This window comes from Lepisosteus platostomus, chromosome 18 (genome assembly GCF_059453375.1).
Source record: "Lepisosteus platostomus isolate fLepPlt1 chromosome 18, fLepPlt1.hap1, whole genome shotgun sequence".
Taxonomy (NCBI): Eukaryota; Metazoa; Chordata; class Actinopteri; order Semionotiformes; family Lepisosteidae; genus Lepisosteus; species Lepisosteus platostomus.
The window spans coordinates 6,454,636-6,472,957 of NC_142628.1; the positions used below are offsets into that span (position 1 = coordinate 6,454,636).

General features: G+C 39.3%; 1 protein-coding gene across 12 annotated transcripts in view; it reads left to right on the plus strand.

Annotated features, from left to right (window-relative positions):
• The first annotated feature begins 1,310 nt into the window (after nt 1-1,310).
• plekha7b (pleckstrin homology domain containing A7b) overlaps nt 1,311-18,322 on the plus strand; it is a 125,428-nt gene continuing 108,416 nt past the window's right edge. For 11 of the 12 annotated variants that reach the window (XM_088611219.1, XM_088611224.1, XM_088611220.1 and 8 more), the window contains exons 1-3: nt 1,311-1,468; nt 1,593-1,669; nt 1,834-1,891. In XM_088611219.1, the coding sequence (XP_088467345.1) occupies nt 1,386-1,468; nt 1,593-1,669; nt 1,834-1,891 (218 nt within the window). In that variant the 5' untranslated portion in view covers nt 1,311-1,385. Of the gene's footprint in view, nt 1,469-1,592; nt 1,670-1,833; nt 1,892-2,346; nt 2,497-18,322 lie in introns of those variants that run through there. The other variant, XM_088611235.1, reaches the window with a different exon arrangement.

An 18,322-nucleotide genomic window follows, 5' to 3' on the forward strand; every position in this document is an offset into this window, starting at 1 on the left:
AGGATACTCTGTTGCAAACATTTTTCAACTTTAACTGGTCATAAAGTGACAAAAATACCAGTTTGAGTTTGGAAGAAGAATTATTTCTCCAAGAATTGTTTTTCATATAACTTAAACCAGAAACATAACCTTGCCGTTCACCTAATTTGATTGTGTCCTTGAACTTTTTCAGGGTCATACAATGTCATTCATCTTTCCTGTCAGTGACACACATCTTTAACTTTAAAGAGTTTACAGTGTTTTCCTCTTGGCTTGTTCTACATCCAGCCTTTTTGATGTCCTTTTACCATATATATATACAGTATCTCAGTCATGAATTCTTCAAATGCTGTTTTATGTCTCTAGGTTTTTGAAATCAAAGAAACGAGTGTCCTTTCTTGTGTTACCTACTGTATATCTGATTGAACCCTGAGTATAATCACTCAATAAGGGAAAAATCCTTTTTTCCTTTGTTGATACTGACTGCAGTCTCTAACTGAAAGGAACTTTGCTTTATAACACTTTTAGCAACACAAAGGACAAAGGACATAAAATTCAAAGGTATACCTTCAGGTGCATTTAAAAGAAACCAGGATATAATTCCCATAACGTTCTTCAGAGGTGTTTGTTGAATTCGTTGAGCGGTTTACTGTTTAACTACACTCTTTCTATTCCTAATAATTGGAAAGGTATGTAAAGTAGGTGATGACTTTTTTCACCCAGGTTGGCCATTTGTGTGTCAAAGATGTTTGCAGAGAAACTAGCTTTCGATAGCTTTGGTGTGCAATTTGCATTTGGCAACCTGAAATAGTAAATTCAACTATACAAATACTTCCTCTTTCAATTCGGAAAAAAGAGAGTCTTGGACCTGTAATGAATTGCATTTATCTATATTTTCGCCTGCATAAAGCCGCTTATTGGATCAGCAGTGACACGCAACTACTGAAATATCCTTCTGTCTGTATATTGTGATCTGAACCTCACATTTAGTGCCCCAGTTAAATACCGTACATTTTGCAGAACTCCCCCCACTTAATGCCCTTGTTGCTTTAGGACTTTTGACAGCGATATGTTTACAATTCAGAGATTTTTAGCGGTATTAACGCTAAATCCCTTAGCATACGTTCCGACTGTTCAATTGCGACATTAATTCCCTAATTACAATTCGTGGTGGCAGTAACTGGCTTTGTGCGCCGCGCCATCCACCAGAACCGAATGCGGTTTTCCAAGAAGTTATTTTCTGTCGGCTGGGAAAATAAGATTGCAAAGACTTGCTACTCTCCGCAACCATAAAAAGCCAGACCTGCCCCTTTAAGAGCGCAGCGGCCCTAGTGGTGATTAATGAGTCTCGGATTCCCTGGAGACTCCACGGAGAAGAGAATGAAATAGTACTTCAAACCAAGATCATGGCGGCTCCGCTCGGGCGGGATACTTTACCTGAACACTGGTCTTATGGAGTTTGCAAAGACGGAAGGGTGTTTTTCATTAAGTAAGCGTGCACTTTTCTTCTGCCTGGAAGCTATACGAGGAGTCGCTGTACAGATTGCTTTGGACAGTTGCTCTTGGACTTCTTTGTTCCGTAACAGGTGTTTTGTTTGTTCTTTCCCCTACAGTGATGAAACTCGAAGCACGACTTGGCTTCATCCTCGAACTGGTGAACCTGTCAATTCGGGGCATATGATACGATCAGGTATGTTGTTTTAAAAGTCAGAAACCTGGCTTTTTTTTAAAATCAGGATTGGGCTTTTCCCAAGAGTGATAGAATTCCAGAATGTACCTTTTCGAAACCAAAAGAAACAAAAGTTCGCCGACGCGTAAAAGCAATTTTCTGTTTTGGGTCTTTTCTATCTCCAGATCTCCCGCGAGGATGGGAAGAAGGGTTTACAGAAGAAGGGGCCAGTTATTTTATAAAGTGAGTGTACTTTCTCATCTTGCGCAAGTTTTGGGAATTTCAATCTTATGCAGTCGCTAATCAGAGCTGTGAAGCCCCTGTTCGATTAGCGACTGCATATGTTTTTGCAACCTGTTGCATTCAAGATGTTTTCAAGTTACAGCTCAGTTACCTAGAAGGTGCTAGCGTAATGAATGAGAGTTAAAGATGGGGGGGTCCTCCTGGTTATATCTGACTTTCACTTTCTGTAGTTTGTGGAATTGTATTGTCTTGTACTTTGCGACCGTAATTCAAGTGCGTGATCATGAAGGGCTATAAGGAGAAAGCGCAAGTTTGCTTGTCGGCCGTGTTAAACACAAGGGGTGAACTGTGGTTCAAAGTCTAGATTTATCACTCCTTTGCTCACCCACACCAACGCAACTAGTTCCCGTATCAAGTTTGTAGTTTGGGCTGTGGTGGCATTGTGCAGTACAGTCGTCTTCATTGGGGAGTTCTTTCTGTATAGAATTGTGCAGGGGAGTTAGAATAGACTGGACAGTTCCCTGTGTCGGATACAAATACTGTTAAAACGTTGGATACATTTGATGTTGGTTACGCGGCAGAAAGTTACATTTGCCTGCTCTGAGGTAATACATTTAAAAAAACTTTGGACTTTTAGTTTTTCCGAGTATAGCGCATGAAAACAACAATGTAGCAGCTCGGCGCAAGTATTTATAAACATGAATACTAACAAACAGCTAGGTACAGCGTATTAAAAAAGCGTTTGTGACTTTTTCCAACTAGTTATTATTTGTATATTTAGCAAAATAAATGAATGCGTTGTCAACTGTTAAAGACAATGTTTATTTGCCTATAGCCATTCCGTTTAACCCTGATGTGAAGTTCAACAACGCCTTTAGTTGGGACACAAAAACAAGTGTGTATGGAACTGCAGAAATGTAGTTTAAGAAGTCCTTGAGTCGTGCTATCATGACGATTTCCTGGCTATCTGAAACGGAGGAATGCAGTGCATTATGAATACTGACTAAATAATTAGTATGCACTATTGCGCAAGATACTGTCTGGATTGAGTGAACTCGGGACCCATAGATATTTTAATTTCATTAGCAAACACTAACCTGTTGCGACACATATTTCATTCTTGGAAATCAGCTTTCTGATATACAGGACAAAAATAGCACCCGGCTCTGAGCACTTAGTTTTCATTGCAGGGAATAATACAGTTAACAGAAAAGCGAAGCCGACTAGAAAGTTTTGAATTAATTACACACTGAGGGAATTTATGTGATGTGAGATGCAAGCTGTCGACAGACACTGTGCCCATGATGTACAGTAAAAAAAAAAAACTACTCCTTGCTTCTGTAGCTCTGTTTTCCTTTGAGATGTTTTCATTATACCGTTGCTGACAATTGTAACAGTGCAAATGACGCTGCATTTTTTTTATTCCACATATTGCTAAAAATGTTTTTTTTTCCTTAGCTGTTATAAAATGAGAAATCGGATTTACCCGAGTGAAGTGAATACTTTTATTTGTTCTTCATACAGAACAGGCATCGTAGAAAAATCCACAAATAAACACAGGATGTTTTTCTGTGTTTGTTCTTCTCTGGGGGCTGATGAATTTTTACAGAGGTAAATATTTGTTGTGGGTCATTTGAAACAAGTGCTGGATCCGAATGAGACAGCTGTGAAGTGCCATACACCAGAAACAATTGCTCGTCTTCAGCGTTGTTCGAGTCCATTAGCAGTGTTAACAGTACAGTCCATCTGGAACAGTACCAAGTTTTAAGCTACTGTAGAAGCAAGTTATAATTGGCAGAATAAATATATTTGTGGTTCAATGGCTTGTTCAGGTTATTTGAATTTGTTTGGTAGTGTATTGGGTGGCACAGTAATGCAGGGGGTAGCATTGCTCTGGGCTCAATTTCTGACCTGGGTACGATCAGCGTCTATGTTCTCCCTCTGTTCACGTGGTTTTCTTCTGGGTGCTCCAGTTTCCTCCCACAGTCCAACAGCAGACGGGTAGCTTCATTGGCTTCTGGGAAAATTGGCCCTGTGTCTGTGTGCCCTGAGATTGACTGGCATGCTGTCTAGGGTGTAGCTTGTGTTGCACCCATTGTTCGCTGGGATAGGTACTGGCTTCCCTGCAATCCTGGGTAGTGCATTAATGTGGTATGTCTTTGTTCTGCAAAACAGGTCTTTGCACTGATAGTCTGACAAAGACATGCTGGTACGTCTGACTTTATTGAAAGTAATGCTGTTTGTTTGTTTTAACTCCATGGTTCCCCATAGTCTAGGAATGACTGGGTTATGCCGTTAGTAAGTGACTGTTCCATTCACAGGGCTTGCTAAAATGATGGTGCACCATTGGTTTGATGATGGTGCACCTGTGAGTTTGTAGTGATGTTACTGTCCGTTGTGTTACTCTTCCAAACAGTGCTGGCTCTGGTGTTGGTACTGAGGGACTCCCAGCTTGATAAATGGGAGATGTCTTTGTTGAGCACGTTTATTGGAGGGAAGCTCGCGTGTTCCCCTGAGCCCGTATGAGGGCTGTAACAGTAAAGTTACTAGTTCAAGCTGTCTGTGTGGATATAATTTGCTGAAGGGTGGTGTAAGGTCTGTTTAGAGTGTAATTAAATGCAGGCATTCATACACAGAGGCAATAGAAGGATCCATAGACTCAGAGTGGCAGTGAGTGCTGTTGGTTCTGAACCTGCCCGACTAAGAAAATCATGAAAGGGCTGTATCGTGCAGTCATTAACCTGGGGTGAGGGCGACAGGGTAATCATGCCAAGCACGTCCCAGGCAAACTGGCTGGGGTCTAGATAAGTGAAAGGAGATGCATGGTTTGCACTCCCAGTCGGAGATGGAGTTGGTACGCTCTGTTGGGAAGGGAGATGGACAGAGGAATTTTGGCTGCTGGTTCAGGCTGAGGGAATCTTGTTAAGATCGTGACCGAAAGGGGAGTGGGGGTATATTACAGTATATGAGCCAAATTAGGGCTGAAAGGTGATTTCACTACACCCGAGTTGATCCAGTCTAGGGCTTGGGTTTGAGATTTCCTGTATGGTCATGGTCTGCTTGGAAGTACATAAGGTTCATGGACCTGACTGTCGGGTGGTTGTTGTATGTAGGTACTCCTACACAGTGCTACTGGTTAAGGGGCACCTATCTTGGTGATGTGTAACTGACAGTGACAAAAAGCAACCCAAAATAGATCTCTTGATCTTTTGGAAATTTGCTTCCCTCGTTGTAGTTTTCTTTCCAGATCCAGATTGAGGTAGATGTATTTTAAGATGCCCTTGACTAAGGTCACTGAGGAATGTTTTTTTCAGTGCATGTCTTGTATGACTGGGGAGGGGAGGGTGTGACAGATCTATAAGGGATTTGTGTTTATTCAGTTTGTTTTGCTCTTGAAAGGATAACCTCAATGTAAACTACATCCACCCCTTTTAGTACCTTATCAGATCACAAAGCAAAGGTTACCTGATGCACATGAAAGGCTTCTTTCACTTTTAGAACCTGTTTGCTTCCATCTGCTTTTCCTATTGTCAATTTCCAAAACAGATGATTACTTTCAGTCTTTCCTCCTTCAGAGTTCTTTACTTTTATTGAAAGGCCTTTTTATGCAGTAGTCGTATACCTGACCAATAAGATTGTTTTGTACAGTTCACAAATGCAAGCATTTGCCTGCTGGTGATCGCTAATTTCACCTACAGAAAGCCGGGGTAGAAATAAGATAGCATCTTGTTATTCTGCATTAAATTTATATTGGAACAAAGATGAGATAATATTTGCATTGCATTTCATGTCACCCTGATTCCATGTTTTTCACATTGACATTTTAGATATAGTAGGAATTATTGTTTTTTATGCAGCCTTAAACTTTCAAATTGACATTCCAAACCTTTTTTAAAAAAAAATCCAATAAGTTTTCTTCTTGGTTTCTGTGCTTTTAAGAAGATTAATTTATTAGCCATGTAATTGCTTTTATATTGGGAAATTTACATGTCATTTTGGTGTGCAAAATAGTGACCAATTGTCTGTTGTTCCATAATAAGTGTCCAGTTGGTGTACATTTTCTGTTCTTAAAAGTGCAGTTTTGGTGAAAATGTTCTATTTCAAATGAGTAAACTCATACATGTTAAATGTGCAGAGGAGACGTGGACCTCATTCACAAACCCATGTAGAAGACTGCCCCATACTCTACTGTGTCAATGCTTGCACAATTGCGATGGTTAGCTGAAGACAGGTTTGGCTTAGAAGAAGCCTGGTCACATGCTCTTTGAGCAGCAGGACTACAGAACATGTTTGAAACGGCTTATCTGTGTGTACAGAAGAACTGCTGTAAAATTGGGACCATGTGACAGGAGCTTCTTTTACAGATTATTTTGTTTGTTTTGGAAGGCAAACAGTAATTGCTCTGGATTGGATGAGGAGGGGAGTGTGCCAGAGAAGTCTTTTTTTTAATATTCCAAAATGTATAAATGCAAATAAGAAGTCATTTATTCTTGTTAACTTTTCTGCAGGAAAATGATTATTTAACAAATGACGCCCTGTAGCAGTCAGCTGCAGATGCTCTGCAAGGAGTCTTGATGGCATGTGCAGTGATCTGTGTGTAGATGGGGAAAGCTGTAAACAAACAACTTCTGTTCTAAAACAAACTGCCTCAAAACAAAGAACAAAAGGTAACTGGTGATACAGGGATACAGCGGTAGGCCTGTAGTGGGATCCCAGCAGGCCTGGGAAGCCCAGTAGGTGGTGCTCTTCTATCAGGACTAGAATTCCTGAACTGTAATGGGTTGTGGGGACAAGGAACACTGTGCCGTAGGAGGTTCTGTCCTTGCAAACGTTTCTGGGCTTGCACAGTCTAACCAAGTTTCTTTTTTAATCCAGTTGGTGAAGCAATCTCTCCCTTCTCTACCTGCTGTCAGAAGAGGTGTTAGTGGGCCCAGTAGGTGGCGCTCACACTGTCCTAATGCCCTATTATATTGATGGGGAGACTATGTAAAGAAAGCGCCGTCCTAGGTATGAGACATGAAAATTAGGTCCTGAGTCTTAGTGGTCATTAAAAATCCCAGGGTGTTTCTTGAAAAGAGTAGGGGTGTTACCCTGGCGTCCTGGTCAAATTTCCCCATGCACTTTAACAGTCATGGCCTCCTGATAACCCCATCTATGAATCACTTTCAGCACTCTTTTCTCCTCCCCAGTGACAACTAACGTGTGGTGAGTGTACGGATTCACTTTCGCTGCCATCGCATCATCCAGGTGGTGCTGCACATCGCTGGCCCCCATTATTTGTAAATTGCTTTGAGTGGTTTGTCCAGAAAAGAGCTATATGAGTGTAAGGAATTATTATTAATTATAACGACTGATGAATGAAAGGGGTCTATTTAAAGTGCTTTAGGATGAAACGCACTACATAAGTGCAATTATTATTATTCAGTGTGGAACTTATTCTTGCATTGTTAGTGCGGGGATACAATTGGCTTGCATTCTTGTGCTTTAAAACAAATAGATGTTTTTTTTTAATTATATTGGTCAGTTTATTTTGGAACATTCAGAAAACACAAAAGGAAAAGAGATCTGATTACACAAGTTTAGAAAAAGCTTCCAATTGTGATTTCAGTTTTAGCAAAATGCAAATTAGCTGTAACTCTTTCCACAATCATTTCTGCAACTGGATGCAATTAAGTACAACCTTAGGGTGTCTCATTCTCCATCCAGTTTCATATGACTGAATTTTTTTGTTGACTCCAGTGACCTGCCAGTAAATGTCATCATGGACTTGATCTCGCAAGCTACGTCTTACTGATCGTTATACTTTTTCTGATGCCCACGATGGCTCAACAAAGTAAGAAAACAAAGCCTCTAGTTCTGGAGATGTGCCTTCATTTCACATAGACCACTGGTTGTGTACTACTTGCTGAGGTGGAAAGTAACGACTAATGAACAAATAATAGTGCGTTAAGGTTGTGTTCACAATTTTGTAAGAATTTGCTTTGAATATTTAAGGGCGTGTATCTATCCCATGAAACCCTTTATTGAATTATCAGTAAAGCCAGTGTTTGGAATGTGCTGGTCTATTACATCATCATTCTGGTACATCTGATTTAGATTTTTGTTTTCTGGCTCTTCATAATGGCTTATGGAACTCAATTCCCTAAGAACTGTCCCCTTTTCAATTTTAATCATGTTGGATTCAAAACATATTTGATTATAACCCATAATCCAGAACAGTCTAATATGGGTGTGCTTTTTAATCCTATATGTGAATTCTTTTTTAATCCCTTACACAAATACGTTGAGCTGATATAAAATTCCTGAGCTTGTTTCCCATCTAATTATTTTGACGTTCCTGAGGCGAGTTTGCAGCCTGACTGAGTGAGGGAATCGGTTATTCCCCTGTTCATGGAGATAAATCCATGACACAGTGGGCAATTCTTGTCTTTACTTTTTGTCTTGTTAATTCTTGTTGCTGTCAAATATTTTACGAACATTATATTTTTATATTGGGGTAGGCCATACTGGCAGTTTTTTTCCCCCCACATCATTCAGGAGTAAAGACAGGTGTGTTACAGGTGACGTTTTATCTCTACTTCAGGCTCAGAAAATTCGCTACAGTTGTCAGATGTTCGTGTTCCAAGATTCTTAATTTTATCTTTCCATATACTGCTACAATTTAATGTGAAACTGCTGAGTATAACTGTTCTTAAACTTTTTTTAGAAAGAGGGGAGTAATTATCATTTGGTAGGTATTATATATATGACAACATTTTGGTTCAAGGATCTGGACTAATTTTAGATATTGTTGGGATTTAAATCAGGCTGGAATTTGCCGTGTTTCATGTGCAGGGCAGTGTATTTTGAATATGACTGTTTGCAGGTGCTTGCTTAGAGTATTTCTGATTACTTGCAAATGGTTGTTCAGGTTTTATGCTAATTAGTCATTTTGTTCTGCTAATGTGAGTTTAGTCAGAGCATTAATGGTTCAACACAAGCAGGAGGTAATCTATTAAGGTGACTGTTTTTAAACTGAGCAATTTCTAAATGATTGTGAGTCACCTGTTTCCTAGTGTTAGGGTCACAAAGTATCCTTTTTAATCAGTTCATGAAAGCCTTTGTTCTGGGGGCAATTAACAGCAGACTGAAGGCCTGTGTGGTGAAAGCAGGGATGAAACTCAATCGAGTGCTTTTGTGGTCGGTTTGCAAGAGTATGAAAGGAATGTTAGCACGGGGGGGGGTCTTAGTTGATAGAATTTCTGAGATTTGATCACATGAATTCCAAAAACAAACACAAATGAAATAAACTGAAAAGGGAAACAGAGATGAAGGTTAAATAAACATTAACTCTCTGTTTCTATAATAGAAAATTGGTCCCTGTCCCCCTTTTCTCTCTAAATGCATGGGTAGATAGAATTTGGAAATATTGGTGGATATTGCTGTGGGGAAGAAATGGATATTTTTTCAAATTGAGTACTGGATTAATTTTGGTCCAGCATTCTCCCTGTAGCATCAGCATAAAGAGACCATCGTTGTACTAGCATTATCACACAACAGGTCATTGTAATTATCAAGCACTAAAGTTTCCACTTCCACTATAACAGTGGAGTTAATGTGTTGAGACTTTCAGGTATCTTATGTACGTGCAATAACGAGACTTAATCAATCAATTCAAGACTGAGCAAACACCTGGAAGGTGAGAATGAATGCAGAAAAGTCCAGAGTTTCAATGCAGGTAGTTAAAGCTATTTCTGAAAGACTTAGGACATCATCCTGAGGTGGTGGTGGACAGGAGTCCCCATCCCCTGTAAAGCCTTTTGAGTGGAGTGTCCAGCAAAAGTCCTACATAAGTGTAAGAAATCTATTTTTATTATTATTTGATGTGTGTACAGTACATGATGTTGATGCATCATTTACATCTTCAAGGTAATGTGGTAAAGCAATAACAAAACAAAGTTAGGATACGTAGTTAAATGAAGGGATGTAATATTAAAATTGTGTAATGCACTAGTAAGGCCTCCTTTAGACTATCCTGTACAATTTTGGTCACCATGTTGCAGAAAATATATTGCTGCTCTGGAATCGATAAGAGGAAGAGCAAGCAGGTACGTTCTAGAGCTTAAGTGTAGCTTATGTCCTACACTGGCATGCCAAGGGATTTGTACCTTTTTAGTCTCGAACAGTGAAGGTTACGAGGTGGCGTAAGGCATCGACAGTAAACACAATTCTTTAAAATGAACAGTGAAACGCACACCAGAGGACACAAGTAGTGTAGAGGTGCATTTCCAGTCGAAAACAAGAGGCACTTCTTTATCTAGTGGGTCGTGGGGGTCTTCTAGCTAGCCGTGATGAAGCTGATACCCTTGCTTTTTTAAAGAAAGGGTTGGATGAGATCATTGGATCAGGTGGGTACTAATCAGCAAATGGGAAGATGAGCCGGAAGGCCTGCTTTCATTTTTAATTGTTCCTATGTTTTATTAGGCTTGAGGAGCTGAATTCCTTAGTAATTGGTTTACAAATAAGCAGGTCTCTGTGCAGGGAGAAATATACAACTGTCTGAATGTCAGTACCATACCTCTGGAGGGGGTGGCATTCGGCTTGGGTGTCGTTGTGTCTCAGAGTGCTGTGCTGTCATGCAGTAAAGTCAATTTCACATTTCTGAGGAGCTAAACATCTGCCTTGTCTTGCAGCTATAACAAAACTGGTCAGAGGCTTTAGGAAATGATTATACAGGGTTTATATAATAACTGCTGCTGTATGATGACTGTATACCTTGGGCAATTATAGATAATTTCCATGCAAATGTCTTAAAAATTGAAACTGTGACAGAGATGTTTACCAGTTGGTGGTTGCCAGAGAAGTAAGTTAGCTTAAAAAAATGAAATGAGATGCTCTAATGATAGTATGGTTTTCAGAAATAGTTAGCAGAAAATCGTGGCCAAAATTACATGCATATTAAGAACCAATATATCTGTTTCTCCAGTTCCAGCACTTATTATGTTGGTAAAATTAACTCGGCTGTCTCAGAGGGCATTAGGCTCGTCCTGGTTACTTTAAGCCTTCTTATTCCTCTTGTTTTGTTTTTATAGTTTCATTTTTCAAGCTTGAAATTTATAAGGCTTATAGTGCTAGGCACCGAGAGTCATTAACGCTGTCTGGTGGCTGTTCAAAAGAATGAAGACGATTTTAGCTTTGCAATGGTGTGTTTTAAAGGTCAACGAAAATAATTTAAAAAATTTGTTGCCTGTGACACTTTTATAGTTTGCTACATGAAGGGGGTCATTGTGCTGTGCGCTTGTGGAAATGTTTAAAGACCTTAAACTGCAACAGTGAAGCACAGAGAGATATGAAGGGCTAAATGTCAGAGCTGCTAAAATAATAAGTTATTTGTTGTTCTAAATGGCTTTGAGGTTCCTGTTTTGATCTTGTATTCTGGCATTGAAACTGAACATTGTCTCTTTGTCAGCTTTCACTGCCATTAGTAAATGAAGGAACAGTAGGTTTCTGGAGAGAAAGATGAAAAACAAATGGTAGAGCCAGTTTCCTGGAAAGAGTGTTGTGTGAAGCTCTGTTTGCTGAATGTTAAATCAACTTTTGCTTTCTGCCCATTTTTTTTGTTGCTGTTGTTTAAAAAAGATGGCCAAAGGTGTAGGCAAGAGGAAGTGGACCTGTGAGTACTCAGGTGACTATATTGGTAGTTTAATTATTAACATGCATTTCTAAACCATTAGCTAATTCCTTACATATAACAAGTTTACTTGTGAAGATAAAAGGTACATTCAAGGTGGTCACATTTTTGGTAAGGCATTTAACTGTATCAAGGTAACCTGAAGCAATTCATTAACCTGGAACATTACTTACACTTGAATGATGCAGAAGACTGGATATTGATTTGTGCAGGAGCTTGCTTTTCAATCCAGTCTGTATATTGATGGCCACTGCTCAAATGTGCTTAGCAGTACAGCCTCTGAATGCATACTTCCAAATTTGTGTTTTGCCGACTTGAAATTGGAGCGAAAACCAGTCCTTGTAAAGTACAGTGCTTAATTTAAGTTTAAACACCTGGGTGCCTTTTTTCCCTACGCATGTTTTATAAATTGGGAACATGAACTATTCTTGCCGAGTTCCATTTTTATTCCGCAGATCTAAAGATGCCAAACTGCAGTGAATTTTAACATGAATTTTGTGATGATTTACTTGCAAACATGTAAACGTTAACTCTGTGCTAAGCATAAGTGTTGATCTTTTCAGTTTGTTGATATTACAATAAGTATATTGAAATATAAATTATATCGAATCGTAAAAATAAATACTGATGACACATTTGACATGATGCACTTTAAGCGTGTTATTATGATGTTGTACTGTACTGTTGAAATCACAGTCCTGTTCTGCGGTTGGCTTGAAAAATAAACATGATCTCGCTGACGCTTTGTAAATGGTGAACCTCTGTCTCCTGACTTGCATTTGTGTGGGGATGAAAGGTTCTGTGTGTGAGAAACGTTGCTGGCACCGGTCTTCCTGAAGAGCTCTGTTCTAGACCCAGCAGGCTGCAAGGGATCCAGCTACACATACCACTGCCGTGACAACAGGCGGCTGCTGGGGCAGCACGTTACTGGACATGTTTTAAATCCACACAATGAGGGGATTGTTGAACTGGTGCAGCCGTAGTAAAATCGGATTCATTAACATCTATCCCAGTGGACATGTAGCATTTTGTACACTGCATTACAGAAGCTGTTTTTTTTAAGTCTGTATAATTGAGGAGTGTGATTAGATTTTTTTGGGGTAGTTTCTTGGAAAAGTGTAATTAAGCAGAAAGCACTAAATCAAAGGGACTGCTTTCTTCTAAAGTCCAGACTTTTGAAAACTCCCAGAATCAACTTTTCGAGTCTAAATTAGTTTTGAGACTGAGATTTTTTTTCTTGCCTTGATACTATTACAATAAGAATAATTAAAAGTTTAAATGTAAGCATGCAGCAGATACTGTTAAAATACAGTTTGAGCAATTAGTACACTCTTCTGTATTTAAATGTGCCTTGATTTGGCTGAAGGTGTTTGTCCAATACTCTTCATACAGACAGATATTGGTATGCAGTGGAATCCAAGTGCAATTTAATATGCCCCAAAGGAAGAATAGCTTGGATTAAGGTACAATTGTGTCTTATTAGTACAATAGCACTTTGTCATTCGGTACAATTTCCTGATGAACAGTGAACTGTTGACTTCGCTTGTGCAAGGCACTGGAAAAATCCATCGTCTCCTTTAACTAAATGAGCATGTATCTTGGAATTGCTATTGAAGGCTTACAAAGAAAGGTGTTCAGTTACCATGGTGTATTTAATTTCACATCCTTTTCAGACAGCTATGTCTTTCTTCATTTTTCCCATTAACTTATAATTGGTTTTGTCTGCTCCATGCCTGTGTTGGAATCTGGGTACAATGAATTAATTAGCTGCAAGATGCTTCAGTGGTGTAGGAGTACAAAATGCTCTGGAGATCTGGCAGTGGAATTTCCATCTTGCACTAGTGTTCAGGCTGGGTTGGAATGATACATGTGATTGAGATGCTATTTTGGACCACTGCCAGCACGATGGTTTTACGCACTCTTGCATGGCTCTGAAATCTCTATTGTACACCAGGAAAACATCCACATTTTTGTCTTATAGGTGTTGCAGACCAGCTGTGCATGGCTCTGTACGTTAAGGTTACATCTTAGCTTTTTTTGCTATAGTCCTTAATTTTTAGAGGGGAATCAAAAGTAAAAGAAAATGCTTTTGTAAATTTGCAGCAGGTTTCGCTCCCATTTCTGATGATGTCTTCAGTGTAATGGGTTGTTAAAAAATCTCTGTTGGCCTTAGCTGAAAAATGCACATTTAAACCATCACTGTTGCTACACTATACTACTCTGTAGTACACTCTAAAAAAACTGTGCTGTAGATGATAAATAAGATTGATTCACCTCATTGTTTTTACATGCGTGATCACTGAACATGATGAGTTTGTGAAGATATCTTGCATTTTGAAAGTGTTGCAGAAACAACTGAATCAGAAGTTTTTGTTTAAAAACCCTTTTTATGCTTTTAATAAACTAGCAAAGAAAATATGGCTGAATTGTCAAACGGCCATTTTAAACATTTGAAATTTTCTGTTTCTTCCTGGAGAGGCTAATCAGTTAATTGCTCTGTGGATTTTTTGTGGTGTTGCTTGGTTCTTGTTTCTGCAGAGACTTGCTTTCCAGAATTTGAGTGACAGTCTGGTTTTTCAGTGCAGTGTACTGCTAATTTGCTTTCGCTTTGATGCCCCTCGTCACCTTGGTGAGGCATATTCAGAAGTTATTTTTACATGAATGATGGGTAAGCAAAGTAAATAGCAATCCGAGCAGAATTGACTCCACAGAGTGACGCAGATTGCCAGTATAAGAGCACCACACAAGTGAGAAGTGCCATAGGGGGATTCTAATTAATTGCAGACTGCTTCTCTCAAGTGATATCTAGTGGGCAATTTGTAGAATAGGCAAAGGTATATAGAAATCCATGTCCTTTCTACCTAGCTCAGTTGTGCCTATATGGAATGTGGAGATATGCCACTAAAACAAATCAGATTCCAGCTGTTGGACTTGCTAAACGTCTCTGCATTAAGAAGACTTGCTACATTAAGAAGCATCAAATAGTCCTGTATCTCAAAGCTGCTAGAGACCAAGGTGACTTTCCTGATAAAAATACAAGCATTTTCTAATTCATAATCATTTTAGTAATGATAAGCAGAGTCAATACTGCCATAAGAGAAAAGGGGAATTAATTTTCTAAATGAAAAAGTTCCTACGCAAGAAGGTGGCCACAGGCTACAATGCACACTACTGCAAAAGCTCACACTGCCTTACTAAAGACATGACTTTAATAAGGCAGCGATAGGGCTACTTCACTTTTGAGTTTTATTTTTTTCCACAAGGAGTATTATTATTTTTTTATTTAGAATTGCCAATTATTTTTCATCATATACCAACTCAGTTGGGAATTGCTGGTTTTCTTATGTTATGGCCCACAGCGATGATTTTGGCACCTGCATAGCAACACAGACAGACAGCTCCAACCCACCCACCTTTTGAGACTCTTCATCCATGTGGACGTGATACACAGTGATGTATGGGGGGGTTCGTTGTAGATTGGAGGACATTCCTCAAAGACTGTATTACTGTATTACTGTCTGCTTTTATGCAGGGGGTTAAGAGAAGCCTAACAGACTGATTCCAGCCTTATTGCTGGAGATACTAAGCAATTGTGCATATCCTCTTGGGGAAACCCAGTCATGTTCGGTCAGCGGCGTGACCCAGGCTCGAAGCCGTGCTCTGTGGACATGGTATGGTTCAGCTTAACCTGCGCTCAGGTGAGCGACTTTACTGATTAAGCCCCTTGCTGGTCTCCCAGTCTAGTCATTGGTATTAAATTCTACATTCAGATTCTGTAATCTGCATTTGAATGCTTTGTTAATGGGAGGGACGTTGAATGGGACGTTGATATGAATGTCCTAAAATTATTTCATGAAGTATATTTGTTTAATGGTTGCCATTCATTTTGAATTCCTTTAAAGGAAACAAAGGCGCCATATTTAAGCTGGCTTTTATTTTTGCAGCAAATTGCCACCGTGCCTTTTCAGATGTGTACTGAAGCAGTGTTCCCCTTGAAGTCTGTTCAAGCCAGGCTCACTGTGCTCATTCCAGCTCCAGTCTGCCAAATCTGTGATGTGAACTGCATGGCAATTATGTGTATAGGAGTTACTCACATTGTTTGGGCATATGGGTAAAAGAAAAAAAAGAAGTGAGATCTTCAATACAGACTGTTGTGGAATTTTAAAAAAGCAAAGTGACTGTATTGGAATTATTGGACTCTGTTTGACACAGTGGAATACTTGTAAATCCTCAATATAACAATTGGTGGGAAATGAGTTCAGCTGAAGTAGGTACGGTTTATAGCAGGGGTGACTTCAGTCGTGGGTTTGGGATCCTTTGGGAGATCTCTGGGACTGAGACTAGAGGCCCTAGAAACAAAAACATTTCATTCTCGGTTTACAAATGTGCAAAGTCTGGACACATACACACTTCATGTACCGGCAACAGTCACAGATGATCTGTTGACCTGTACTTCTGCGTTGGATATTGTTTAATAAGCAGTAGAATGATTTAAAATTACGCCTTCTTTCATTCCTTCACATGGAGTATTCCCAGTCTTGCAAATGAAGGCCTGTAATGTTGGTAACATGGGTGTTTTCATGCTATATGGCCAAAGAGTGGCACTCCTAATCCACCCTATTGTAGAATCTGTTACATGGTTCCTCTGAATTGTTCAAGTTTTAACAGCAAAATGATAATGAGACAGAAGATGGCAACACCTCAGTATGAAATGAGTTATCCAGGTACTGTAACGAAGCATCTCGGCAGCACAGGGGTATGATCCTACGTAATTAAGTCTAATTATCACTCATGTACCAATGTAAACTATAATTTAGGGATTTATTTTGAAAAGCATAATGTAAGCTTGTGGAACTTTTTGATGACAGTGAAGTGTAGTTTTGAAAGTGCATTTTTAATGACATCCTACTTCAAAAGTAGTAAAAGTCTTTGTACTTCCTCCCCCATTCTGCATTTGCAGAGTACCAGGGGTATACAGACTGACTGGGGTAGAAAACGCTTCAGGGGCCTTCCTTCCAGTATTGTCTGGACCTCCATGGATTTCATGATTTATTTTAAAATTGTGACTCAGTGACTTGACTCTTGTAAGTGTGACTCCTGCTGTGCCTTTTATTGCCAGCAAATGAGGACTGAAAGAACCTGTTGTGAGTCTTTTCAACAGGTAAGAATAAAAGCCAGTTTGGAGGTTTTTTTGCTCTCAAAGTGTCTTTTCAGTATGTTTGAGTGTGCTACGTTTCCGTGGGCTGACTTTATTATACTATTGAAAGATAAAATCTGTAGCTAAAATGTCTTCTTGAGTAAGTGAAATAGAAGATGAAACCTCAATAAAGACCAAAAAATGCAAGCAGTTACCCTGTAACGAATGTGCTCTTCAATAGAAGCTATCAAAAGTGTGCAACATTTTTTTTTGTGCATTTATTTTGGTGCAGTCTTAGTAAGGTGAGGTTTCTTAGAAACAAAACACAAATTGTAATTGCTGTATAGGGAAAAGATGTATAAATGTATAGATATTTGATGTACTGTACACATTGTTTGTTATCTTTAGTGCTGTAAAATACCTAAGCCCTCTTGTGATTATAGGGCTTTGAATTTGAATAGATTTGAATTTGAATAATTGCATCTAATGTGACCTTTAAGCTTGCTAGTTATTGCTTGCTTTTGTAAGGAAACATTCTTCAAATTTTTCTTCGACAATATTTTTCATGGAGAAGATCAGTGTGGAAAACAGCTGGGGTCAACAGCGTGTTGCAAATGGCTGTAGTGAGAGCCCTGCAAAACTAATGACAAGGGTGACCAGAAAGGCAAGAAAGGATCCAACTTGGAAAGTAATTCATAACCTTTTCTTTGAACTCTGCCCAGTGGCACCTCCTGAAATAAACAAGATCTCATTTAGATGGAAGTACCGTCAAATCTTCAGGCAGTTGTCAGATTTCTTTTGAGTACTTTACTGGCTTGTAAATATTGTTAATGGTGTGAGAGGATAGCAGTGGTTGTCTCTACACCCCATCTATTAAATATTTGATCTTTTTTTAATATACCTTCTGGGGTTGTGTTGACGTGCTTCAAAGTTTAAAGTCCAGGTATATCAAAGACACATGCCAGCTTGAGTTCTTTTTGAGAACAGGCTGCCACTGACTCTCCCTTAGCTGCATTCTGCTGCTTTATCCTTTGTGAGATGCTGGGCAGAAAGGTCTCCACATTTCCAATCTTTTAGCAGCTTGTGATTTAAAAGTTAAATTCTGTCCGCTTTGCCAAGCTGACTGAAAGCCAATGCAGTACAGCAATATATAGCTTGTAATTCCTGTATTTTCCTTTCAGTTTAGCTATTTTTCTGTGATGAGGCACTTATTGCGTTGGTGCTCATGAGCGCAGTGGGTGATTCTGTTACTTCCAAGTGCCAGTTTTATGACAGGTTCTTGTTGTGACTATGCATGCCTCTTGCTAACCAACCTTGAGGTCAACCAGGCAAAACTGACAGGTGCAGCCCATATTCTTGACAGTGGTCTGGCGTCCCACTAACCTCAAATGCATTTAAATTAACTGCACTCTCCAGGTTTGAACCCAGGAAACATAAAGTATACCACACCACAACCAATTGAGTTGACATCCATAATGTGTTGGACATCTGAGCCCTTTCCCTGTAATTTGTAATGTCCAATAAGAAGAAAAGGAAATGTATTTTATAAAGATTGCTGAAAATGTATGTTCTTGTTGTTGGCTGTTCTTGTGAAAACAGCAGCAAAGCATAATCCTCTTTACCC